Below are 27,813 nucleotides of genomic sequence, written 5' to 3'. Positions count from 1 at the left end.
TACTTTATTCCTGCTTCTATACCATTTATATCATTGATCTTCTTTATTAATGTAAACAGGTCTAACTGTAGACTGTCATAAACTACACCGCACAGTGGCTATTGTTTGTATTGTATTGTATGTACACTATCAGTTCTCTTTTAGAAAACCTGCCATCACAATACAGATTTTCTAGGTGCATACTTCTGCATATACTGTATTGTTATGTTCAGTACATAGCTGTTCATTATCAGACAGCTGAATGCTGAACAGCAGACATTGTATTTGAGGAACCCTTCATCTTGCTAAATTTAGATATCCCGGTTGGACCGGACATGGCCCAGTAACCTGCTGCTCTAGGCTTTGCAGGTATCAGGCCCACACGCTTTCACATGCTTTTGTCATCTGCCTCTTTGTTCTGCTAATGGTCCACCTGCTTAAGCTGCACCATTTTGCTTGAAAGGTTTTGTGTAAGACAGCAGGGCAAATTATATGGCCGATCCGACAAAGAACCAAATGGAACGGCTAACCACGCAGCAGCATGGCAAAGATGCGAGCTGTGGCCATGCCGTACCTAATCGCGCAACACCGCCTGGTTCTCACGCCTGGTCCTGTCCTGTAAGGTGCTGCCTGCAGTTTCACACATTTTAATGGCTCTTCTGTTCTAATGGCTCTTCTGTTCTAACTTACCTCCCCTTCTCAGTCACACCTACTGACAACTGCTGCACCCATACTGACTGTGCTGGGGAGTTTCTGTATTGGGAACTAAATGGACACGAATGACTAAAGTGAAAGGAGACACTCCCTCCCTATCAGCGGCCAGGTGAACACGCCCACACTCTGTTGTGTGGTTGCTATAGAGCCGTGGGCTACAAACATCTCCCACACATGCTTCTCCTCTACTGTCAAATAACATACGGTTACTTCAGTTTGTCCCCAGTGTGGATTAGGACAGAATAATTTGACTAATACTTTGCTCACCACCCCAAAACAAGCAAAAACAGCTACCTGCTCCCTGGCGTTCAACTTTTGTATAGGCGCATATATATATATATATATATATATATATATATATATATATATATATATATATATATATATATATATATATATATATATATATATATATATATATGACAGCTCAATGAAGAAGTTTGGCACTAACTATTTCTCAGTACTGATAGTGGTTTGGCCTTGCACTGATCCAGCCAGTTTCCCAGCAAGGTGTGGCCAACCACATTAGCGTGAGAACTCAGGTGTCTAGAGCGTCCCTCCCTCGATCTACTGACGGCAGAGTTAATCAATAATGCATGACCTTTGAGCGCTGTGTGGGCCTTCTGTCTTTCTTGCCAATTGCCTCACTGAAGACATAATTGAGGAAGGAGAGACGGGCTCTGCGTCAGGCCAGCTCGCCACCCTGGAACAGCTGCTCTGCACAGATCTCTGTGTCTTCTCCCAGGCCCATAAACAGCACTTGCAATACAGTCATCTGAGCTGACGTGAACCCTGATGCTGCTGAGCTGGGCCATGTAACCTAGTGCCACATGCATGCATGCACAGCCCACTGGATGCAGGCGTTCAGTTTGTCTGTTCACTACAACTGTTTCTTCACCTAAGAGGTGATGTTTTGTCCCAGTGCCAATTTGTGAGTAACTGAGAGCCTTGAATAGCTCAGGCTTTTGGGCAGCACAGCTGCATTCACCACCTCTCTGAGTACCTCTCTCAGTTTAAACCAGATCTTAGCTGTGGACTCTGAAAAAGGACTTTGCTTTCAACCTGACTCTTCATTCAAAATAACTCCTCCAGAAGTCTTCAGAGCTCACAAAGAGAGAAGCTTATTCCACACTCCAATTTTCCACTATTCTAAGTAAAGGACTGTTGATTCTGGAATAGAAGTCTACAAGGGAAAGACAACTGCTCAGTAAATCACTACATTTTACTAGGAGAACATCCACATACTTCCATCCTCCCTGCAGACAAAACTTCTCTAACTCCAGTAAATTTGAAATGCTTGCATCTTCCACCCACATCATTCAAAGGCCCAATGTCCTATTATCTTGAACACAATAGCCTATGCCCTATAGCACATGCTGTACTGGAATCTAAGAAACACCTTTTTTACACACGCCATTTGTTTTATTCCTCCAATCTTGATCTGTGTGGGCATCCTCTCCCTCATGTAACTGAAGTAACTCACAGTCAATATGCTTGAAGGCACAACAGCATATACTTGGAATACACTCTGATGCCTAATTGCAACTGAAGAAAGCAGAGGTCAGTATGGAGGATAAATCTGTCCTATCAAGGTTCTTGCCCTTGTTGGAAAACATTTGCATAAGGATAATCATAACCATAACCATAACCGTCATGCAATCTTAATTGCAAGAACAGTGACACTCTCCAATATTCATGCTTCAAGCCAGTGCTGATAGCATGACTTCCTTTAGATACAGGCTACCTGTAATGCGATTCCTCTCGTCCTCTCAGACTGACTACCTGTAATTTCCCAGAAAGACGGCAGGGACACAACAGCTCCCAGATGGAGCAGCCAGTCACAAAGAGCCAGGTGGTGTTGGGAACAGAATACTGAAAGACCCCTGAGCTTTACACACTTCCAGAAGGACGTGCACACACAAACCCTCACCAACGCTCAAGCAGAACTACTGGCCTAACAAAGCTTCTCCACAGGCCTCCAGAATGAAAGCGAGGGAGAGAGATAAACCGCGAGGGAGAGGGAGAGAGCGTGACAGGAATAGGGAGTGGGATTGGGATAGAGAGGGGAGGAATATGGAGAAAGGGAGTGAGAAGAAGAGAGAGAAATTGGGATTCAGATGATATGGAGAAAATAGAGAAAGAGACAGAGAGAAAGTAAGTTGAGAGTGTATGGGAGGTTTGACTGAGATGGGGCCGTGTCAGAGCTGTACAGAAGAACCACTTAGCCCATTTTTTTTGCTGAATGACCTAAATATCTGCTGGAGCTTCTCATGTCAAAATCCCAGCTGGGCGAGTCAGATGCACGTGCTTAAATTGCTGGTGTGGGTTAAGGGAGGTTGATAGAGATACACCTGTTCACACCCTGGAAACACTCAGTGTATACCGTCACTGTGGTTGCTGGATGTTAAGGAGGATGGCAAACACTTCCGCAGAAGACAGTTTCAAATAGAATAATGCTGTGGGCTCATACATGGACAGGCAGCCTCACTAGTGTTTGCTGACACCTCCTGTCATGGTTTCTTTATTTGCAGTTGTACAGTAACATCCTGGGCTTTGGGGAGAGCTGCTTGGCATGTTTTGATGGCTCCTTTCGATTCCCTCCTTATGATGAAACAGCATCCATAGAAACCTGAACATGTAATGCACTCTAGGTTACCCTGTTGGGCCATGATACTCTGCTGGGTCATGATACCCTGCTGGGCCATGTTACCCTGTTGGGTCATGATACCTTGTTGGGCCATGATACCCTGCTGGGCCATGATACCCTGCTGGGCCATGATACCCTGTTGGGCCATGATACCCTGCTGGGCCATGATACCCTGCTGGGCCATGATACCCTGCTGGGCCATGGTAGTTTATGGATATTCCACATCCATGTATTCAAGACATTTTCTACATTTCTTGTGCCAAGCTATAGTTTTTGTACCACTTGAAGTCACATATGTTTTCTTTACCTACTTATTTCTGGGTTTCCATCCAAACCTTTCGAAAAAATGTGTAATTTCCAAGTTTCGGCAGAAAAAAATGCGAATTAAGCCTTGTTTCCATTTATTACAGTTATGCGAATAAACTTTAGATCACGTGAGAGGATGCCAAACAATAGTGGTTTTACGTCCATCTGGCAGTTATGCATTTTTGCACGTTGAGGTTTTGAAACATTTTTTCTTTTTCTTTTCTATACATGGAGAAGTTAAATTCAATTTTTGCTCTCTCCAGAACTGTTTTTGTATGCATTTGTCATCTTTACATCGCGATCATGTACAGAACCACATGACTTGAGGCATGATACGTCATCGTTTATGCGAAAAACCCTTTTCCATCCAGTTTTTCCGAATTTTGGCGATGTGATAGTCTAACTTTTCCACCTCCTCCTAGCGTAAAAATCTTTTTGCGATATTTGGGGCTTTTTTCGAATTTTGGTCTTTTTCCATCCAGCTTTTTTCATGCGCATTTTCAAAATGCGCAAAAACTCGGTGGATGGAAAACCCAGGAGTCATGATATCCTCTTAGAGATTTAAGAGCACAATTAAGGGAGAAATGTTTGGTCAAACAAATTTCCCTCCCATTTTAAAATAAACATTGTTAAATATTATATAAATATCTGCAAACAGTAAAGTATTTTTAGTCGAGCAAGTACCTCATGCTATAAAAGTAATAATTATGTTGAAAAGTACCTGCCTGAGACAGAGTAAATAGAGAATAAAATAAAAACAGAACATCTTCAAGAGAATCAGGGCTTTGTTGCTACATACTGGAGAAAACTTCCTGGGAAAGTACAGGAAGAAAGGCAAATGTTCTTGTTTTGATGCCTGGGCTTTGTTCTGGCACTCGAGACCATTGTGTTGAGGGCGGACGAGGTGGAGTAAATGAGAGAGAGAGAGAGAGAGAGAGAGAGAGAGAGAGAGAGAGAGAGAGAGAGAGAGAGAGAGAGAGAGAGAGAGAGAGAGAGAGAGAGAGAGAGAGAGAGAGAGAGAGAGAAAGAGAGAGAGGAGAAGCTTGGATGAGGGAGATGCCCACCTGTTTATAGTCAGGCAAGGTGTTTAGAGTTTTTGCAGCCTGGGTGAGGGTCACTTGGGATAAAGAACACTGCAATGTGTGTGTGTGTGTGTGTGTGTGTGTGTGTGTACTGTACTCTACCCTTCCAGCTCTACTCCACCCTTCCAGCTCTACTCCACCCTTCATACTCTCCTCCACCCTTCCAGCTATACTCCATCCTTCATACTCTACTCCACCCTTCCCAGCGCACCTATGAACGTCTGTTTTCTCACTGTCAGATGTTTGCGTCTGACACGTCTGACACGGTTTAGGCTAAAACCTAAAACACAGAACATTAAACCCAGAGAGCTTTAGGGTGGAAAAGTTAAGTGAGTGCTGTAAGTAAGAGTGCTGATGCAGTACCACCTGGCTCAGGTTCCCTCATTGTTTGGTGTATCAGGCATGTGGTGTAATAGGCCACACAGGCAGAGCCGGAGTGGCTAATCGGGAAATTCGGGAGGATTCCCGATGGGCCGGCTCATGTCAATCTCTAGTTTGGGCCGATTGGAAGGGAAAAATAATTTTGGGCCGGATTTGGGCATGAAACTCCCGGGCTGAAAAAGGGGCTCACTCAGGCCCTGCACACAGACCATGTGGGAGGCATAAGGGACAATAACTCTTGTTAACCATAATGAAGTCTAATCTACCTTCTTTTTGGTTACACTGTAATGTACAGTCTGCGATACACTGACACTGTACACACTGAAGCTCTCAGACAGGCTGTGGCTATCATACCAGAACCAACACTGTGCAAAGCTTTTCATTCAGTCCAACATCCAGGTTTCAGCTAGGGCAGCTAGGGCATTTAGCCTACTGTCTGGTTCTCATGGCAAAAACATACAGCTGTGAACACTACAGTCAGCCACCAACAGATCCCACATTAAATACAGTACTGATTTAAATAACAGCAGTGTGATCCGTTTATAGGAAAATTCCTTGTGACTCACACAAAATTCATTTTTATAGCTGCAGTACTCTGACTAATCAAATACAGTGCTTCTTTATGTTAGTGTTGTGATGTGCCAAGCTGTCTACCTCTGCTCCGGCAGTGTGGGGTTGATTCTGCACACACCCCCTTGATGCAGTTGCTAAGCAACCATTTTTAGCACTCTTTAGACCTCTATATGTTGCAGATCCATCCTGCTTTTCTAACTCAACCACACGATGTGGAAATCTCGTTTCAGCATCACGTATTCTGATAAAGGAACCAGCATCTACATAGGACATACATCCCCGGCATGTGGGGGAATCTCTGCCACTTCCACCTCTCTCGTGTAAAGTAACGTTAAAGTTACGGATATGTCAAAATATGACATAAACAGTGATAACCGATTATATGTCTGTGTCAGGAGTCAGATCGCACCTGGTCTGCGCCTGCTGTAAGAGACTGGATGCAGGTTTGATCAGTTGTGATGGGAAGTGTTAGTGTCTTTCCCCTCCAGACGCGGGTTGATGGAGGCGCACTCGCGTCCCTGTATGTCTGGTGTTGGGGAGCAGGTGCCGGGAACAGAGGGGGAGCACAACCACACATACACAAACCCAAACTGGTTTTATAGCCGTGTGGTATTTGTATTTTCGGAAGATGGTAGCTAAACAGAGGATCCGGATGGCCAACGAGAAGCACAGCAAAAACATCACTCAGAGGGGCAACGTTGCGAAGACCCTGGTAAGACATCACCGCGCCGCAGCGACCGATGATTTTAAGCACTATTTCTAATCGTTTATTTAAAAAACAAACATTTTAAAAGTGCTCTAGCTTTAGCACTCGTCAGTCGCTTGTTACACTGGACTTTGACGTTATTCACAGTAATGTTTTCGTGTTTCCTGGCATGGTGGTGTTTCTGAGGAGACTTCTTCCATAGGGTTGGTCGTATGTATTCGTGAGGTAAAGTCAAAGGATATGGACCTGCAGGTTTTTAATAGAACTACAATGGAGTCCAGTGGTCGCATCCTCTAGTGTTTACAATGAATATATATCTACAACAAGAAGAAGAAACACGAACATTTAGACAGGCTACATGATAACGAAAACAGCAAAGTGACAGTTCATCCTCAACGTAGGGGAGGGTGTGAACCTGCTGTATGTTTCTTCACCTAGATCAAATACCTTGGCCAAACCTCAGTGTCCTAACCTCAGTGTCCTAACCTCAGTTATCAGCCTACACTCTCACCTGCACTCTATTTCCTATCATGTTAGAATTTGCTTTTGTCCTTAAGAGAGGTGTGACTTCCAACGTAAGTTTATGGGTATAGTCAATTAGCCTCAGCCATGTAATCACACATGCTGACAAAATGGCAGTTTGAATAAACACTATCGCCAAATCTCCCACCTTGTAGTTAATAAGGTAATAAGTTCTCACGTTCTTTGAGATGAGCTGTCGCAATCTTCCACCTCCTGGTCTCCTCCCTGTTCCCTACGACGCCCACACACCTTTCTCTTTAGGAAATGGGACCAACTAAAATCATAATCTACCCAGAGTTCCATCCAAGTTTCTTGACTGCTTCCTCCCTTCAACAATTTTGCAACCGTTCTTTAAACCACAATCGTTAACGGAAGGCGTGATCTACAAACACTCTTAGACTCATCTCATCTACATAATCAGTTTTCAGTTCCTGCCCTCAGGTTCCCGGTTCAGGGCCGCTGACTACAATGAAAATCAGGTCCAGTCTTTTTTTTTTCTCACAAGCATTTTCACGTTATTAAGTACAGACTATTAATATCATGGTATTGTTATATATCATTAGATGTATGGCAGTAATGTCTACTGATATGTGTAATGTTTATAAGGTAGACAGGGATGGATTACTGACCAGCGTAGTGGCACCAGGGCCAGGACCAAAGGACTCTCAGATCACAAGGACTGGTCAAAGACTGCAGAAGCACTGCTGCAGGTGTAAAAATTAGATCCATAGATTACTTAAAAACACAATGTAAGCAAGAAACTTGTATTTTTTAATTATTTGTTTTTATATTGAATTTAATTAAGATGTTGAATAAATACATTTTGCAATCATCAACTTGTAGAGTGTTGTTGACATTCCAAAAGGAGTGTGTGATCATGACATTAGTGCTTACTGTATGGGGGCTATTTCTTGGCTTTGTGACCAGGGCCCTTGCAAGACCATGATCCATCCCTGAAGGTAGTAGTACATTCTCATGCATGTTCTTCTGTTGTTGATGTGTTTACACAACTGTTGTCATGCTGTAACCTGTTTTCCTGATGTGGAGAAACTGATGCTCTCCATGTGGAACAACACAAGATGCTGACTTACTCTCTCAGTACCTTCAGCATTTTAGTATTGGGACTCTGCGTATTATTTTCAATTATACATAAGTATATAATAGTAAGTAAGGATGAATACACTCCAAGGACATGCAAATACATGTGTGCTAACAATATTTCTATTGAGGTAAATTAATAATGTTTTATGGTTATCTTGTAGCGACCACAAGAGGAGAAATATCCAGTGGGGCCGTGGCTTTTGGCATTATTTGTATTTGTTGTTTGTGGGTCAGGTAATATTCAATTCTACATATTTTATTTATCTACCTGTATTATACTCAGCAACATGCAGAATGGAGATAATATAACTCTAGTTATTCTGGAGTAGATCTCTGCTTCCATGTGAGCTCATCCTTACCTCTTCATCTTCTCAGCCATCTTTCAGATCATTCAGAGCATCCGTATGGGCATATGAGTCTCAGCAGCTTGTTCCTCCTCCGAGAGAAGGACGAGTGAGGGAGAACCAGAGGTGTGCCATTCTAATGTCAGCTGTACGCTACAGGCCAAGTCCTGTGTACAGGTCTTGACTTTGTTAGTCATTTGTTTACAATGTACCTGGATGACAGGAACAAGTGCTTTTCTACTGAACCATTGTGGCTGGCATTTCTGACATGTATTATCATAAATTATATTTGTTTGTGCAATAGATTATATACTTTTGTGATCATTTACTATGTTCCACATTCTGTTTGTATATTTGTCTGTGTGCACTAAGCACTTTTTCAAATAAATATTAAACATTTGAGAAATGTCTGTGATCATTTCTTTTAAAACTGTGTAAATCCATCCGAGTTAATGCAGATTCAAAGTAAGTAGAATATGAATAAAACAAAAATCTCATTGCGTCCTTCCACTAAAGATAAAAATGCATGGTACTATTCTTAATTTTAAGGTTCTCATGAGCAAAAAGACTGTGGAGCTGAAGTCTAGCAGAACAAGTTCCCTCTATGAACTGATTTAGAGGTTGTAAATAAATAAACAAGTAAACAATCGAGCAACTTGTATCTAGCAGCATCTCCCCTGACCTCTGACCTGACAGCTATACAAATGGCCATTTTCCTTCTCTGTAATTTTAACAAAAAAGTTCACCGTAGGATTAAAAAATGTAAAGTAGTTTTGTTTATGATGTGGAGAAGTAGAAGTGTCTTGGTGGTAGTTAATAATGTGCATGTTACCTGTGTCATAATTAATTTCTTAGACAGGCCATAGCAGAGGTGATCAAATCACATGGTCCAGGTCCTACATTTCTCAACACCCTCACTCCACCTGGGAGAGGCAGGTGAGAAAGTGGCCAACCAGTTACATTAATAACTGAATCAACTACATGGGATTTCACTCTCCAGGGCGGGAACCAGTGTTCAGATTTCAACACCAGTGTCCTACAGTGCAGACTGAGAACATCCCACATCATGGCCACTGGACATCATTTTAATACATTTTAAGACATTAAGATAATGATTAAGATAATTTTCATTTTGGGATCACCGATATGAGGCAGGGAACATAAACATATAATATAATATTACACTGTATAATCGATACATAAAGGCAGAGGTGCTCACTTCAACTAAAAACATAAAACATTGATGTAGCTGTGCTGATACTCCAGTTACGCCACAGGGAAGATCACTGTGAGGTAACCACCTCGTCTCCATGTACTGCACGTTGGTTATAAGGTGTGAGAACCATCACAACTCTTCATTGATAGACCACCACAACTATGAAACTGGATTGACTGGAGACTGAACTAATTCATTTTATTTGAGGCAGTCTTGGCAAAGCTAACCCAGAGCTACCCCACTAACTTGGATAATAACAGGCCTGTATTCCTGGTCATATTTTTACACACATAATTTGGGTGTTAAAACAATCAGCATATACTGTATGTTCTTATGATTCTTAAACATTTTATTGAAAGTTGTGAAGTGCAGTTGAACTAAATTACACCATATCTCCGGTTCTGAGGGACATGCACAGAACAAAAGCATACAACTCATACATATAATAATGCACACCAGCTTCCCATGATATTCAGAATAAGCCAGTTAAAGGTCTGACCTCCAGAGTACATCACTGTCAAAAATGGAAACAGAAATCACATAGGTGCAAATAACTTCAAGTGAACAGTGGTTTACAGTAGGTATTAACACAGCTGAGAAGTTCGGTAGTTTGTCATGTAAATATCCTAAGTCTGATACCTCCATTCTGGTAAAACAGCATAAAAAAGATGGTCAAATGTCTCCTGCAAGCCAATAACCTCATCTTTAGTTTGTAAAACCTAAATAGTGTCTCTTAGCATTACTCGCAATATCACTACTTTACAGATTACTTACACTAAATATACAATTTACTTACAGTAAATATACAAAAAGATTCCCACATTCACTCAAACTTCACACATTTTCCTCAGGTTCTTGTGGATGTTACTGCTTTCAAGTTGCATCATAAAGAACAAGGAATTCAGTTTAAATACTGAAAGTTAATACCTGCTCTTGGGCAACTTTACTCTTTCATCTGTCAGGTGTAATGATAACACTAATGCAAGTACTGAGGTCACCATCCCATTCAGCCTGTCCATACCTGATGGTACACTGATTAATTGATCATCAAAGACTCGATATATTCGGCATCATTAAAGTGCGTGCTTTTTGCAGCCTTAAAAAAAAAAGTAAAAAATAAATAAATCAAAAATAGAGTGGTCAGCATTTCCGCTACAAAAGTAAGCGAGGCATGGAAACACCCTTACAAAGCCAAAGTTACCACTGAAAAAGGACATTGCTTAAAATCCTTCTGTCACAGGCACAGTGATTCTTTTGAGTTGTGTCCACCTTGATTTGTTTCACCCAACTGACAGTCACAGTCCATAGCGTTTGGCAAAATCCATCATGCATCAGCAACTTACTGGACTGTCAGAGGCATGTACGATGCCTTGGATAGGCTTGGTCAAGTTGAGACTTAAATATGTGCAAATTTTGATAGAATCCTCCTATGAGTGAGGCAAACTTGTTCTTTAACTTGAGTCCATCTTAGTTTAGCTAACCACCCATTCTCCTTCACAGGGAACACCAGTGCGCTACGCCAAGGGTCCAGAGGTCTGTGCAGAAAGCTGGGCTGGCACAGCAGACTGCTGCACTCCCTGTGTAGACAGTGCTGAAGAGCCACTCTGAACTTGTGCCTGAAACTGTGCCAGCTGTTCCGGACTGGCTAAAGTTTTCAGCAGGTTGTTTTCTTGCTCCAGCTGTGAGTTTCTTTCTATTAGTTCTTTGATCTGTTCTTTCAGCACCTCAACTTCCTCACGAACAGCATACATCAAGTGACTCTTCACTAGATCCTGAAGACAAATAAAATACAGAATTATATATGGGATTTGTACTGACACTGCAAACATACATCAGTAAATAATTTCATTATAATCATTATAAAAAAATTTCATTATAATCAATTACATACACTGGTCATGGTGACTGTAAATACATTTTATTAAAACAATACAACAATATTGTTAAGACAACAATAATAAAATCCTACTCTAATAAATTTATAGATATGATAAAGGACTTGTATCACATAGTGAACGAGATCATTTGTTGTAAACTGCAGGTAAACGGCCCATTTTCATTTTCATTCAGGCACTACCTGAATATACCTGAACCCAGCACCACCATCCTGCCCCAGAACGTCACCGACCCAACAAAATGGCGGCTCACACTAAATCTGGCCAATCGGGGCGCGAGATATTTTTAACTACGTGGTAAAGCTTCAAGGTTTGCCTAGCAACAGTAACGAGGCACAGAGTCGCGTGAGTCTGGACAAACACGTTCAGTTCATTCAAATAGGAAGAGCGATTCAAACTTTAAAAGGTTTGTTAGCAAGACTTTAGGATCTATTCGTTTTTTTAGACAACCAGCGTAGAAAACAAAAAATAAATAAATCAAACAAATGAACAAAATCAACGCCGGTTAAACATTTCATCATGAGACGTAAAGCTTAAACGGTCATTCCAGTTTCCTGAAATGTGTGGAGTTAAATGATAACTCGACTGATGTGAGCGGAGAGAAACCACAAAACTACATATCAGTCCAACACGAGAAGATATTACACTGAGACAAAAGCAACAAAGCACCATGACCATAAACCGAGGTTCCCTCATGCTCCCCCAATCTCTTACACCATTATGTAATTCATCCGTTAGTTAACCATGATGCTGACGCAACCCTAACCCAGTGCATCACCCATCGGTCCAGGATACAAAACCCACTTTCATCTCCCTGCTTCTACACACTGAGTAGGTAACACACACACACACTTACCATTGCTTGCTCGATTTTGTTGTCTATGGCCACAACACTGGCACCCGAGGAACTGAAAAATAAGTCCAAGAAATATATAAGCACAGAGAAAACACACAATCAAATTCACTGTATTATCCATACGTATTTACACATGAAGACAAAGGCTACTTTTACTGTCATCAAATAACAAAATTAAATAAATAAACCGTCTCATAGGATATGTGCATCTTATTTACCACAAAATAAGACATATAACAAGAGTACAGCTCATGGCAAGACTACTTTAAAAATCAGATGTGAGCAGAGCAGCATCTTTCTGGAGTAACCGCAGCGGACGCAAGGACATGCAACTTACATCATACACTGATTTAAACACTAAATACGACAATATTACCAACTAAACCTTTAAAATTATTAGACACGTTTGAAAAGGACGTTTGGAGAATCGAAGGTTGCATGTAGTAAACCTATTAATCTCCCGTTATGCCATCTAAACTAGTACCGAAGGAAATTACTCTTAAACACAGGTTTGTCATGTTACCTGTTGTCAAGCCTCACGGATGAAGTTTCTGTTCCCAGCAACGAGGACAAAAATGATATTGAAAAATTTCTTAGCTGACACACACCAAGATCCATCGCAACCGAATAGCACTGAGAATTCATTCTATTTTATCCATATATATCGATACGAAAGCGAAAAAAATTATAGTTCAGCGTTGAACAAACAGGACAATCACATATTTTTGCCGCAGTAGAGCGATGTAAAGTGGACCGTGGTGGAGAACCGAGCCGCACATCCACCCAGCGCCGCACAAAGAGCCTCCAAGGTCAGCTCAGCTTCGCTCTGGGAAAAAGCTGCAGCCTTTCTCATTTGCATAATTTATCTAAGAAAAACAGCGCACCTCTGAATTCTATTGGTGAAGGAAGAACACGATTTGACTAATATATGTAGTAACGCCTACACGCGACAGTCAGTCGACAGAATGCGCATAATGTATTCAAACCGCTACTCCCAAAAAAGGAAATTCCGGTTGGACCAGAACAATGCATTTTCACGGAATCTCCAAAACCATAACTTAGACACTCGGACATGTACACACTGCCACTTGTTGGTAGCAAGTGGAACAACACTGGGTTATGAAAAACGGCAGAAGACTGAAAACAGGCCGAGGAAATCTTTACTAACATGCAGTGCAGCGCTCTCTTTCTGTCTGCATTAAACCTCTTGGTTTTCTCCAAGTCTGTCTCTCATTCTCGTACTCATACATAGATGCACACTGAAGGTATATTAAAGTATAATTTAAGAAATTAACCAACTTTATGGACTGTTACTTTACATGGCTATGATTCACATGTGAAGATGCATACTCTAAAGATCTGTGGAGTGAACTGCAAAGAAACATTTTAAAATATTAAGAAAATACCTGATTGTAGAGTTACTACACATTCTTAATCAGTCAAACTAAGATTACTGTTTGGATATATTTGTTGTATAATGTCCATAACAGTTGTGGCTACAGAAAATCCTCTCATCATATAAATATAAATATCTCTCCATGTTGGCTGACTCAGGTTTTAGTCATGTGGGGTTGGAGGAATTAAACTGATCAGAAATTAAGCTACCTGGATTTCATCCAACTAAAAACTAGCAGACTGCACTTATTTAAATGCTCAATTAGAAAGAGTTCTGTGGATGTTAGCCAACGTTTTATAATTGCGTTAAATTTTGCAGCCAACAGGCACTACCATAATAATATAGCACACAAGTGTTAAGATCCTGTCCAGGACAAAGTTGAACATGCATTGTGAAAACCACAAAAAAATCACATTAGATTCTCATCATAGATAGACAGACAGACAGACACATACAGAGCTTATGAGTTTCAATGGGGACCTACATGACATACGTCAGCACATGACTGAACACTAAGCTTTATTTACAGTAGTACTTGAGGCCCAGAATACATTTCTGCTCCATCAGAGCTCGCACAACACACCTGACCCAAGCAGTCACTATGTAATGCTTGATGCAACAAAAATGTGGAACTTGTGGAGGTCTCCATGGATTGGTTTGCCTCTCAAGGCCAATATCAACAAACTAAAACAGTCTACATGTGATCTTCTGTAGTGACCACACCTTCCCTGGCTGGAAGCTTCTAAGAAATTTACAAAGGGTGGAAGCTACAATACTATAACCATTTCTAAATCTCAGCAGGATTAGTACCAAATAGCTGAAAAGAGGTCAGTGAGTTTGCTCACACATATTGAACTAAAATAATTGACTCATCATATCCAGAAACGTTAGGCCTATATATCCTCCTGTGTGTATCACTGAAGCTGGATTATCAACAGAGTCAAATATACTATAGTCGTGGTGACCGGTATATATAGACCACTGATCCCAATTAAATGTCACATCAAATGAGGACACCATCCAAGCAGCTTATGAAACAGCTGGTTCTTACTGGGTTGAGTGTCTGGAAGGGGGTTTAAGCCCAAATATTCCTCTTTTCTTCAGGCTCTGACCTCTGTGCTTAAAGGTTAAGCGTCGGCCTTTCTGCTCATCTTCACGGTGCTGGATTTTAATGTCTTGTGAGTGAGTGACCGAAAAACAAGAGTAAGGGAGATCTGTGATATCACCTCATGTGACTCGCCGTTTCATTAACTAGAACTAGAGATCAAGATGTCCCCACCAATGGGCACAGGGTTGCCGCCCACACGGTGTGAGCAGCTACCCAGATCTCACCCAACTCACAGCCATCCTTCCTCCACCCGTGTTTCTACCTGATCCAGCAGACACGCTGCAGTCGGACAGGCCCTGCCCCAGAGCCCTGGCTCATCTCCTCACTCATCAGCGCAGGAACCCTGTGTGGCCTTAGGTCGTCCCTGCTGGATGGAGCTAGTGGCGCATTTCCACTAGGGCCTGCTTGGCGCGGTACGGTTCGATTCGCGACGGTTTGTGAGTGTTTCCATTAGTACCAGTACCCTGTGAGCCGGCCCCTTTGGGTACTTTTTTCGTACCGACTCGCTCGAGGTTCTAACCGTTCCGAAGCGGTACAGTTCTGTGACGTGGAGGAAGAGCATGACACTGATTGGCCAGGGAGTGTCGTCACAGGTTGCGTCAGGAGAGCGACTCCTCCGCTATGCTATGGACTCCTCAGCCATTTTTAAAACCCAAGGAGCGAAGTCTGTTCCCTGGTCAAACGCCGAGGTACAAACCTTTCTGTTAATAATCAGCGATCAAAAAATCCAGGGCGAACTGGACGGGGCCACTAGAAATGTAAAGGTTTTTATCGAGGTTTCCGCGCTAATGGCCACTCATGGCTACCAGCGGTCCATTCAGCAGTGCCGGTCGGTCCAAGCTAAAAAAGCTTAACGCGATTACCGGGCGGTGAAGGACCATAACGGACGCAGCGGAGCAAACCGCAAAGACTGGAAATGGTTCCAGCAAATGGATGTCATATACGGTCACCGGCCAGCCAGTAACGGAAGAGAAAACGTGCTGGACATTGTCGGTGCTGGAGGCCACGGAGAATGGTGAGTGTATTGTGATTTCACAGTTTTACTACTAGGCTCGTAAAAGATGTAATATGAACGTAATATGAACGCATCTATTGTAAACGCAGGAATTTAGAGCTGTGTTTGTAGTTAATGTTACCACCACAGTCACTACTGTACAATAGCTCTAGCTCTTAGCCTTGCTAGTTAGCTGTAGCCATAAACACAGCACGAGCAGCGATGACGTGCTACACATTTTGTGCAGTTACGCTATATTGTTGTTGCTTTCACGGGAATGCTTGTGTTTAATATTTGTTATTTTTTACGTTCAAGATTCCCCTTCCACTTACGAGGCGAGCGGAGTTGGCGGAAAATGTTTCCTTCAACCGGGCTTTCCTCGGGGTGCTTGGCGAACTTGTGAACACCATGCGAGACAGACGCCAGTAAAAGCACACAAAATGTTGCTTGTAGTACTATAAATATTTATTTCATATAAAGCTATACGTATATATTTGCTTTTTGCACTTTTTTAAACTATAACTATATTATTTACATATGTTGTACTTTAAATATCTATATTTCATAATAAAGTTTGATTTCATTTGATTGTATGACTGATGCTTTTTATGCAGGGTGTGTTCAGCCTGTTTGAGTAATACCAAATTATTATCAATAATTAGAGCAACCACATACAATAATGAAGATAAAGATAAATAAGATACAATAATGCTATGTGTTAAGGGGCGTCGACCGGTGTTGTGGTCGTATACAAATGATGTCACGACACTACAACCCGCGCGCCAACAGCGACTCCACCCACATTGGGGTGGTTCACCATTGTAATGGAAACACAACGCGACCGTACCGTTCCGTTGCGAATCGACCCGTACCGAACCGTACCGCGCCAAGCAGGCCCTAGTGGAAATGCGCCATAGCAGACACCTCCCCAGGCTTAGGGGAGACTGCAGCAAAAAACAATATAGGCCCAAACAATAAGAGGGGAGTGTACCTGTTCAAAGAGCAGCAGGCGCAGTGTGTGGTGTGGAGGTGCGGCAGGAGCAGTGTGTGGTGCGGAGGTGCGGCAGGAGCAGTGTGTGGTGCGGAGGTGCGGCTGGGCAGTGTGTGGTGCGGAGGTGCGGCTGGGCAGTGTGTGGTGCGGAGGTGCGGCTGGAGCAGTGTGTGGTGTGGAGGTGCGGCAGGAGCAGTGTGTGGTGCGGAGGTGCGCCTGGAGCAGTGTGTGGTGCGGAGGTGCGGCTGGAGCAGTGTGTGGTGCGGAGGTGCGCCTGGAGCAGTGTGTGGTGCGGAGGTCCGGCTGGAGCAGTGTGTGGTGCGGAGGTGTGGCTGGGCAGTGTGTGGTGCGGAGGTGCGGCTGGAGCAGTGTCTCTGTGAGCAAGGCATACCTCGACAGTACAAGGCCTTTCTGCTAAAGCCAAAGCAGCCACAACTCAATGGTAGTTTCTACTGCGGTTCTCTGGAGGCTCTGAGGTACAGAACGCTCCCTCTGCCGTCTGGAATTGTACACAGCCCAATGAGAGCCACACTGCCGCTCTGCATGAGTGAGTGTGGCATTCTGCCTTTTTGGCTGATGGCAGCGAGTTGCACAACAGTGATCCATCCTGCACTCTCTAGCTCCAACTCACACCTTTCAGCACAGAAAAGACTGGACAGCCTCAGCAACTTTCACTCTATATGCAAGAAACTGCACGTTTGAGAAGAGCCACTGCTGCTTAATGCGGGTTCTACTTTTAAATTCCCAAATACAAAAACAAATTCGAGATTCACTATTTCCATCCTTCAATAATCAATTTGCATTAAATTAAATGGATGCCGTGTTCTTAATGCTGTGTTCACGGACAGGTGAACAGTCCATTCAAGACCAATGGCTTTTAATTAACAGTGTATGAGGTTTTCTTGGTTGTTTTCCCACATCCTGCAAAGCTAATGCAAATGTTCTTCTAAAGTCTCAACTTTGTGTCCTAATTGAACATCCAAAATTGGACATCCAAATGTTAATAACATTACATAGACAAAAATAACACACTCCTATAGAGACCAACTCAACTGGAACATGGGAGTCAATGGGTTTGCGTCCACAGGAAGGTTGACATGTCACAATGAGAATGAGTGTAACTGTAGTACATCGATACACAAGAGTAACGCTAGGATCAGACTACACATTATTTTTGTCTGTCAGTGGTCACTATGTCAGATTAGATAATCGTTGTGGCATTAGTTCTCGTCATGTGTTGGTCAAGAGCTGACCAATCACCATTCACATCCTTGTGTGAGGTCATAGATCGTTGGGGAGAAGGGTCAAGAATTCATCACAGTTACAGAAGTGCTATGTGTGATGGTAGTATTGTGTTCATTAAAAAAGAAAGAAAAAAAATATTGTGGACATTTCTTGGGAGACAGAGGACAATGTGGGTCGTCTAGATTTTTCATCACCGACAAGAGGCTTGCTGGCACTTGAGTAGTTTTGGTTTGATCAGGGAAAAAAAACCCTAACTGAATATCTATTATGTAATAGCGAGAGAACTGTGATGTAATAGCAAGAGAGCTTTGGTGTTTCACGATATCGAACTACATTAGTGTCCCTATAGAAGCACCATGCACAAGTAATATGGAGTGAAATCTGGAATTAACAGGATTATTGCAGGGACAAAACAGCTCAGGGTGGAGACCTGGGACAAAACCAGTGTTTGGCTGCTCCTGAAACCAAGACCAACATGTCTAGAGTTACAGTCCCTTACTTGCCTAGGCTCTGCTGTTGTGCATCGGCTCCCACACCTTCTCTCAATTTGTTTGGAGTCAATGCAGCCTAAATAAGGAGTAAGTGTTTAGAGGTGGGAATACTGAATACCACTGGTGTACTCTTCTGCATGGCATTCTTTACTAACAAAATCCAGAGCTACCTGACTGTGCACTTTTCTTAAAGCAAAACAAAACACAGTAGAATGAGGAGTTCCCAGGGAAGCAGAAAGCCAATGGGTGGGGTGCACAAGCTCTAGGTCACTGATCCAGTGGGGCAGCAGTGGAGACGTGAGCAATTTGGGGAAACCGTGGGTGTTTGTTTACATTGTACATGGTGATGTGGACACAGAAAGCCAAGCACAAGCTTCCAATCCTCATCTTTGCTGAATGTTTGCAAACATGGTCCAAATGTAATAGCCAACATCAGACTGCAAGAAAGAAACAAGAGATTAACTTCACATATTTTTGGTGTAGCTCTATTTGCAGATGTTAACCCAACCACATTTGAAATCCTGCGAACACAACTATAATGGACAGTATCCACAACACAGCAAAATCTTTAAATAATCCAGACTAGTACATTTTAATAAATTCTTGTATAGTTCAAAAACCTCTCAAATAAACCCCCCAAACCAGAATCAAATCTGATGATGCACACACTTGGAGCCTTACCAGAACGTTTGTGTGAACCCAGACATCTACAAACATTACTCATAACTCCTGCTCACTCTTGTAAATGTTGCTCAACACTATACTATAACTGTATTCCACACTTATTACTTTGGGTGAGCAGGCGAAAAGCTCCCAGCAGCACAATCAGTTGACTGAGGGTCAAGTGTGTGTGGGTCATTTACTCTCCCTGCGCCACTACATAAATGAACAGGCATGTGACTACAGCTAGCAGTGTGCCATCCTACAGAGTGTGAGGGTGGGGAGTCCTGCCTTTACTAGTAGTGGTAGTAAATAGTCCTGCCTTTACTAGTAGTGGTAGTAAATAACATAGCAGTCCACATACTTCATGCTGAGATAGACCACAGAAAAATGTAATGCCCTCCTAGCAACAGCCCATATGATATACAAGGTCTGAACAGGGAAGAAAAGATAAAGACATTATCATTCAGTTGTAAAAGAAGAAAAAGCACTGAATTACAATTGTGATTTAAAACAATGCTGCAGTTATTTAGGCCTATTCATTGTTATGTCAAAGCAAGATTTCCTTTGAGAGCATGTTTCTTATTTAGACCATTAGTGATAGAACCCACTAATGGTGTGTGTGTTTGTGTGTATGTATATATATATACACACACACACACACACACACACTTCTGGTATATATTTAGCACAAAGTGAACATAATTTGTCCATTTTCAGAGATTGACTAGGCCTTCCATCCACCTTCTCTCTCTCTCACTCCCTCTCTCCATCTGTCATGACCAACCGTGACGCCTGTTCCTTCTCCCTGCCACTATGCCCTAATTCCATAAGGAACATTACCAGACGACGTCAGCCAGCAGGATCCAGTTAGAGCTCTGAGCCTCCCTGACGGTGTCTACGCATTACTGAAGCGTGGCAGAGCAGCGGTGGCCCGTGGGCAAACCCACATCTGCAGCTTCAGTTCAACATGCCAGGAAAACCCAACACACAACACTGAAACAGCTCCAATGCTATACATCACTAATTGTAGTAAAGTACACAAAGTTTCCATAGAAATGGGACATTTCGGACAGAGGTCCTTCATCAAATGTGCAAGCAAAGTGCTTCTGATTTAATAGGAAGAGGATCCAGTTTAGACGTAGATGTTGAAATCATCAAATCACCAGAGTTAATTAAATCATTCTTGACGAGCGTGTCTAATGTCCTTGTCTCGTCTATAAGAAATTAGTGAAGGGCCCTTAAAAAGGGCTGCAGTCTGTACATCATCCTGAAGTGTTTCAGTATATCAGCCACTGTTTTTTAGTGGTGTGATAAGGCAGCACCAAAGGAATTCTTGTTGTGTCAGATTGTTTATTTACAAAAACACAAGCAAAAGAATCATCTATGACTTCTCACATTTAAATACTTTTTTGGAGTAGGTCTTCATCGTCACTACAAATGTGCTCAAGTCGTTGCGAGTAGTTGCCAGTGAGGAATTGAGTTTTTGCCTTGGAATGGGCCATTTCAGCAGGAGACATCCCTGATTCTGCAGACATTCTTATTGTAGATCATCCTCACTGCAGCCATTCCTGTCTTCTTCCAAAAATTCATAAGGAAAAATAGTGATGACATTGTTGGTATTGCTACATGCCCATTAGAAGAACTCCAACGGTTCATTTCTTCATTCTATACACACACATTATATATTAGGTCTGTACATTGTGACTGTAAAACAAACAGTAGTTACATTGCGGATGATTAAATATGTGCCATCATTTTGACAAAATCACTGACTTTGGAAAAAATGTTTTTGAACAAGAATGACATGACTCACAAAACAAAACCAACACTCATTTGGAACTGCTTAGAATGGTCACAAAGCTCTCACAAAAAGTGACTTATTAAGAGCTCATTTAGAATTTGCAGCCTTCTGTATGCCCAGGATTACAAAGGCCGATGTAGTAATTGCAGCCATATTGTGTAGCTACTGGTTTAGTTGTTGTGACACACACATGACTGGGTCTGGTGCCTCTGTGCACAGGGACCACCCAACACTGAAGACTGGAGTGGGGGACGTGGTCCCTCTGATCACCCTGATGTGCCACAGTAACAGAGATTATCTCCACACAGAGATGAGGACAGTATGGTAATCTGCTATAACACACCACATTTCTCCCATTCCTGACAATTACAGCATGTCTGTAAATGTATCATTCTGGCTATTTATTGCACAGAAGAACATGGCGCTGCCAACTATAATGAAGTGAGCTGATCTATTTTGGCTTGAAATGTCTAGTTCTGGTGCTGCTAGATTCATGTGTCTAGTTCTGGTGCTGCTAGATCCATGTGTCTAGTTCTGGTGCTGCTAGATCCATGTGTCTAGTTCTGGTGCTGCTAGATCCATGTGTCTAGTTCTGGTGCTGCTAGATCCATGTGTCTAGTTCTGGTGCTGCTAGATTCATGTGTCTAGTTCTGGTGCTGCTAGATCCATGTGTCTAGTTCTGGTGCTGCTAGATCCATGTGTCTAGTTCTGGTGCTGCTAGATCCATGTGTCTAGTTCTGGTGCTGCTAGATTCATGTGTCTAGTTCTGGTGCTGCTAGATCCATGTGTCTAGTTCTGGTGCTGCTAGATTCATGTGTCTAGTTCTGGTGCTGCTAGATTCATGTGTCTAGTTCTGGTGCTGCTAGATTCATGTGTCTAGTTCTGGTGCTGCTAGATTCATGTGTCTAGTTCTGGTGCTGCTAGATCCATGTGTCTAGTTCTGGTGCTGCTAGATTCATGTGTCTAGTTCTGGTGCTGCTAGATTCATGTGTCTAGTTCTGGTGCTGCTAGATCCATGTGTCTAGTTCTGGTGCTGCTAGATTCACGGTTCCTCCTTTTCCTTATTTTTTCATTTTCAGTTTATAATGAGTGTGATATTGACAATGTAAGCAACTGTGATGTTTAGAAATATTATTAAAAAAAATACAGAATGATGTGCTTTTCCCATAAATGTCCAGCAACTCCCTGAACATTCTTGAAAACCACCGCACTGGTATTTTTCTCAAGTACAACCCCTGGCAAAAAGCATAGAATTACCAGTTCCATGCTGTTTGTATTTGGTCCATATCTTGGATACAGCTGACTGTGAACAGCCCACATCTTTAGCAAACATGCATGAAAAGTTACCTTCTTCAAGAAGTTTCACAAACCTCTCTTTTGTTTCAAGAACCATTTCTCTTGCTGGAACCACTCCACTTCGTGCAGCAGCCCTCCAAGGTGTCATGACTGCAGGTGTTTAACTGCAGACTAACGAGCAGATCTAATCTGAGGCAGATACGTCCATTTAGGGAAAGGAAATTGACTGGGCGTGTCCTTATTTTCTACCTCCAATTTGAGCGATTCCATATTTTTTCCCCTGTGCTTGCTCAATAAATGTAATATTTACTTTTATTTCTTTTAGTGTTTCTGAACGCCAACAAGTTGCACTTTGGAATGACATTATTGCATCATGTTTTTGATCCGAGTTTGTTCTACAGAATAAAAAGTCTGAATGAGTGCTCATCCCAGACTGGTGATTCCATACTTTTTGCCAGAGGTTGTAGTTCATTGGCTTTATTCATGTAAACCACATGGTTTGTATTTCTCACACACACACTCACACACACCAAGTTAAATGATAGCTGTAGTGTATTGTGTAAAGGATATACAAAGACACTTTACAAAAAAACGTCCACAAGAATTTCATTCATTTTCTCAATCAACTTGTATTTTTTTCTCTTTGTCAGTTAATACCATAATACTGTAAAATCCTGATATCTGAAGACTAATGTTATGACACCATAGCATTCTCAAGCACCGATAGCCCAACTTGTTAGTAGTTTAACGGGTCACATTCCCAGATGGGACGGATGTGGCATGGCTCGTGTTGCTCTCAGCCCTTCCACACTTACACCTGCCGGTTGCACATGTACGGAGGCCCAGAGCACCGCCGCGAGCACGCGGCTCAGGTACCGCACAACACTCACAACACCGTAATGCTACACAGGAAGATGCTTGGAAAATCCAGACACTGCAAATTTATATGGGTGTATCCCAGCAATAAATGACGTCAATGAATCAAGGGTCACGTATTAGCATGGATGATTTGCAATATATGACCTGGATCTGGTCCAACAGGGACAGGACTCCACTCATATTAATACAAGTGTCCTTTTAAAAGGGCTTCAAATGTCTAGATCTCTCTGAATGTTGAAGTGTGGGAAGAGATCAGAAAGAAATGCAGGCAAAACTGTTAACAACTACCAATACAGATATAGCATACAACACAGAAACCATTTCTACTGGATTCATGTCGTCTAAACCGTCAAAATATGCTACTTTTGATCAGATACTGTAGCAGGTTGTAATCATTAATTATAAACATATGAATTCTAAAAAGTGGCATGGAACCCTAAAATATAAGTGGCAAGAGGTTTTGTGTGTAAATATGTTAGGAGCCAGCAGGAGCTCCAAAGTGTTTGCAATAAAACAGAATTTATGAGTAACTTTACAGCTTTTTCTTTTAGATTTAAACACATCAGGGTCAAGTTAAATGTACAGTAGCCTTTACTGTTTTAACTCAACTTCTCAGAAGCCTCTAAATGGCTCTGTCCTATAACCCTTGCAGTGTAGTGCAATGAATCGCCTATAAAACCTCGAGTACAGCCTGCAGCATTGCGTAACAGCTGTTCATCTGCTGAGGGGACACACTGTTGTGCCAAGCTCTCTTAGGAACACAGAGCATGGCCCCTCGCCTTTGTGTGCTTTTGTTAAGCAGGAAGGGGCCGAGAGAGCAGGCCGGCAGGGCCCCCGAATCCTTCCGCAGGTCTGGCGCTGGAACAGAGGTGTGCTGTCTGCTTGGGAAAGAACACGGGCCATGAAGGGCTGGTCAATGCCTCAGGGGAACTGGGACGTGCTTTGAGAAGAAGGCCAACAGTCCAGCATGAGAGCACATTTTCAATATGCTAGTATGACAGTTATGGTAGGGACTGGATACACTCACCTTTAGTGACGTCAGTAGACACCCATACCCTAGGTACACCTGTATTTGTATATTGGTGTATAGATAAAATCTGTATTCCATATGCTGGCATGCTCAATTAGATTACTTGTATTTTATAGCATCATTGAAAGTTCGCTAGTTGGAAGCTCGATGAAGCCAAAGCTATCTGTGGGCGTTACTCTTACCCTGTCAATCACAGTGGTGCTAGCCAATCATTGGCCAGGGCAGTTAGCGCTGTGTGGAGATGCCCTGTGTAGCAGTCTGGGAGGCAGTTGGATAAAGCTGCAGTGTTTAAAGGAAGCATGTGCTAGCTGCACCATCCAGGGTTGCCAGGTGTTGTATGATAAAGGAAGGGTGACTAGTTAACGTCTGGGAACTGGCACGGGAGTAAACAGGAGTTTCTCCAAGTAATTAGGAGAAAATGGGGTATTAAAAACCCCCTGACGTGACAGTAGGCTGGTTGTGTGTTGATCATTGCAGTGTTGCTAGGGTGTTTGTGGCCGTCCGCATCACTGCTGATCTCCATGCAACATCAGTCCTGTGGTCAGAAACACTGGGCTACAAACGTAGCACAGCAACAAGTGACTAACAAGTTGTACATACAGGTTTTGCATTTTAAAGTGACTGCAGAGTCTAAAAAACATTTCCTGCTTAAAAAATACTGCTGTGTGTTTTGTGTTACATGCAGGAAAATAAAATTGTTTAACAGGACAACTCCCCACATTCACAGGGACATGAGAGAGTTAAAATAAATCACAAAAACAGCAATATGGTCTGATGAAGTCTTAGACTTTTCAGAGCTTTGCTGGTTTACTGAACGCTGGACTTCCTTGTGCTGCTGAGGCTGTGATCACAGAGGGTAGACAGAACCTCAAATGACTGCGGTGAAAAGCGTAGTGCTGTCCATCTGTCATATTTATATGTTACATAAGCCCCTTCCCCCATGAATAATTTGCCAGCCATTAAAAATTGTGGCGTTGATAATTATATTGACTCAATTATGTTATTCAACTATGTTCATGTTGAATGTGGATGCCATTCAAACACTGCAGCTTTTACTGGGCTCTCAAAGTAAAAACTGGGAATTATGCAGAATCATTTCAATTATAGGACTTGTCTGGGTAACAGTAATCGAGTATATAAAAATGTGGAATGCATTAGAGGAAACACTTACTTCCCGGGCTGTAATGAATAACTAGAAACTCTCACCCTTCATGGGCTGCTATGGAGAAACTTGAAGTAACATCATCAAGCAGGCAAAAAGGGAGGATGGTGCTCAGAACCGGGCACAGGAATGAAAGTGAAGGGACAGACACGCTTGATCTCACAGGAACGTCTCATTTGGATTCTCCATGATCCAGGAGTCAGGGCAAATGCTAGCATGCTGAAGAAATCAGTTTATTGCTGCGGCCACATCAAGGTTTATGGATTTTAGCAGCATGACTTTGAGCCTTAACTGGTCATTCTGAGGAATCAAAATTTACAGGACAAAAATCACATTGGAACTACAGCCCAACTACCGAAGCCCAACGCTATGGACAATTTGGCAGTCCTTCACTGCAGTAAGAAGGTGTGTTAACGCTGCATCAGTCACCTCTACAAACGCTATAGATACTGGACAATGCCAACTGGAAGATGTCATGAAGCTGACTACTGAATTTAGTCTGCACTGGTTTTCCTGCCACAACGCTGTATCCAGATATTAAGAATAAAAGAGCTTCCACTGGGAATTGAATTTAGCTAGCATGTAACTGATGGCAGCATTAATGGAAAGAAACCTTTTCAGGGGCCTGGCTGATTCAGATCTTTACTAGTCTGTTAATACTCAGACACCTGCGTATTTTCCTTTATTCCTGTTATGCACTCTGATCACTACATTTGGTGTCCTTGATTACTGCAGGATTACATTTGATGTGAAGCTGTGACACTGGCACCTTAATCCCTAATCCCTGACTCAGGTTTGGAAAGGAAGTTGTCCCCTTTGTATAAAAGACCATGTGAATGTCTGGCACTGTGTAAACACTACAACCAAAAAAGAAACAGAGACTGACTTTCCATTAAAAAAATGCTTTTGAATACAAGTCAAAGTTCTCAGTTTTCCATGTTACCTTGTTGCCTAATAGTTAACATGGGCATATTTATAAAGTACAACTCTTATCTCTACATCATCTGAAGAATGACATTTAGAACAGACAGAAATGGCAGTATAATGACTATGAATCATTTGATAATTACCAGTAATACAAATCTGTCTCCTAGTCTTACCATCCGCACCATTTCCTAAAAGGACATTCTTCACACTTAAGCAACTGTAGCCTTTGAGCCAAATAACTGGGAGTTTTCTGCAGTCCTGAAAAAGAATATTTTCATTTCTGTGAACAGCATAAATACCAGAGTGGATTCTGGCACTGAGAACAAATTTTTGTGTACCTTAAATTAGCAACTGAATGAATGACGGACCCCCCCCCCCCCCCCATGTTTACAGCACACTGTGGCTCACAGAAGAGTCAGCCAGTTCTAACCAGTACTTTACATCCCTGAGCCCCAAGTACAGTTGGGGCAGGGCAGGCCGACATTTCACACTGAACATATCGTCTGCTCCTCCTGTACGCTGGCCCCACGGGGAGGGGGGGGGCCCTGTGCGCTGGCCCCACTTCTTCTGTCCCATATTGCTGTTAGTGAATGTGTGCAGCCAGTGTGCAGAGATCATAACTGTGTCAGTGAGAGAGAACATAACTGTAGAATCATGTATATTAAATTATTCAGGTCTAGCAGGGTATATACTGTGTGATTACCATGTGACACGATGCAGTCACACAGAACATGTTGCATGCTCCATGAAAGACGATTTAGCGTCTATGTCACTAAAGAAAGCCTCCGGTAATCTTCTGACAGTGACAGAATTCTTGCTCCAAAATCTCAGCATGACGGTTGCTATGATGCACATCTAGAAACAACCAATAGAGAGCAACATCGAATTATCCACAACCCACCCGCTAAATTCAATCCAGCAGCACAGCAAACCAAAAATGAAGTGGGACCCAAAAAGCTTTTTTCTGGAACTGTGCCAGCAGAGAGAGTTCCTGTTTGAGGTCTTGCTTTGGTGAAAATATGGATGCCTACAGCAGAACACCGCTATTTTCTAAGGGCGTACTCACACTAGGCTCTGTGATCCGGGCCCGGGCACGATTCCCTGCTGAAGCACGGTTCGTTTGGCTAGTGTGAGCGCTCCAACCGTGCCCGGGCCCAGATCAGTTAACCGTGCTCGGGCCCGCTTGAAGAGGGGGGCCAGGGCACGATTCATGTGGACTCGGGCACGGTTCACTTCTAGTGTGAGCGCTATCCGTGCCCGGGCCCGCTTGGTGCTTCGTCTGATTGGTTCATTTCGCTGGAACTCAAACATGACGTCAGTGATGCGACGCTCACGTTAAACAGTCATAGCGGCAAAGCGATTAGCAGACAATCGTTGTGTTAAATTACGATAAATCTGTGCTTGCACCGTGTTTCTGCACTCCCAAAACAACTCCAAAAATACAATAAAAAGAGCATCGTGAACTCCATAGTGTTGTGCGAGCGCGCTTTTTTTCCAAATAAAGTCAC

At 42.6% G+C, this 27,813-nt stretch overlaps 2 protein-coding genes across 13 annotated transcripts in view; one reads left to right on the top strand and one right to left on the bottom strand.

Moving 5' to 3' along the window:
- tsc22d1 (TSC22 domain family, member 1) overlaps positions 1-27,813 on the bottom strand; it is a 62,824-nt gene that overhangs the window by 8,061 nt on the left and 26,950 nt on the right. The window contains exons 1-3 of one of the 10 annotated variants that reach the window (XM_076985372.1): positions 12,846-15,208; positions 12,323-12,374; positions 9,898-11,343 (exon numbers count right to left, since the gene is read on the bottom strand). The exons of 2 other annotated variants lie outside the window; for them this stretch is intronic. In XM_076985372.1, coding sequence (XP_076841487.1) covers positions 11,086-11,343; positions 12,323-12,374; positions 12,846-12,967 — 432 coding nt within the window. In that variant the 5' untranslated portion in view covers positions 12,968-15,208 and the 3' untranslated portion in view covers positions 9,898-11,085. Of the gene's footprint in view, positions 1-9,897; positions 11,344-12,322; positions 12,375-12,845; positions 15,209-16,728; positions 20,786-22,381; positions 27,161-27,813 lie in introns of those variants that run through there. 7 more of the 10 variants (XR_013123038.1, XR_013123037.1, XR_013123040.1 and 4 more) reach the window with 7 other exon arrangements.
- On the top strand, positions 5,811-8,724 carry serp2 (stress-associated endoplasmic reticulum protein family member 2). 3 transcript variants are annotated; one of them, XM_076985529.1, is made up of 3 exons: positions 5,811-6,394; positions 8,173-8,245; positions 8,387-8,724. In XM_076985529.1, the coding sequence occupies exons 1-3, from the start codon at positions 6,311-6,313 to the stop codon at positions 8,425-8,427; spliced, it is 198 nt and encodes a 65-aa protein (XP_076841644.1). In that variant the 5' UTR covers positions 5,811-6,310; the 3' UTR covers positions 8,428-8,724. The 3 variants fall into 3 exon arrangements, 1 of the variants encoding a protein (XP_076841644.1); XR_013123063.1 differs by having other exon boundaries at positions 6,330-6,394; positions 7,339-8,245; XR_013123062.1 differs by lacking the exon at positions 5,811-6,394 and adding an exon at positions 6,641-7,389 and having other exon boundaries at positions 7,521-8,245.

Source organism: Brachyhypopomus gauderio, unplaced genomic scaffold (assembly GCF_052324685.1).
Source record: "Brachyhypopomus gauderio isolate BG-103 unplaced genomic scaffold, BGAUD_0.2 sc40, whole genome shotgun sequence".
Lineage (NCBI taxonomy): Eukaryota > Metazoa > Chordata > Actinopteri > Gymnotiformes > Hypopomidae > Brachyhypopomus > Brachyhypopomus gauderio.
This window is presented reverse-complemented; position numbering and strand designations above follow the sequence as displayed.

Bases quoted from the DNA above. Each gene is read 5' to 3' on its own strand.
- serp2 (XM_076985529.1), top strand. From the start codon at position 6,311: ATGGTAGCTAAACAGAGGATCCGGATGGCCAACGAGAAGCACAGCAAA. The intron at 6,395-8,172 runs GTAAGACATCAC...GTTATCTTGTAG, and splicing joins GCAACGTTGCGAAGACCCTG to CGACCACAAGAGGAGAAATA. The intron at 8,246-8,386 runs GTAATATTCAAT...TCATCTTCTCAG, and splicing joins ATTTGTTGTTTGTGGGTCAG to CCATCTTTCAGATCATTCAG.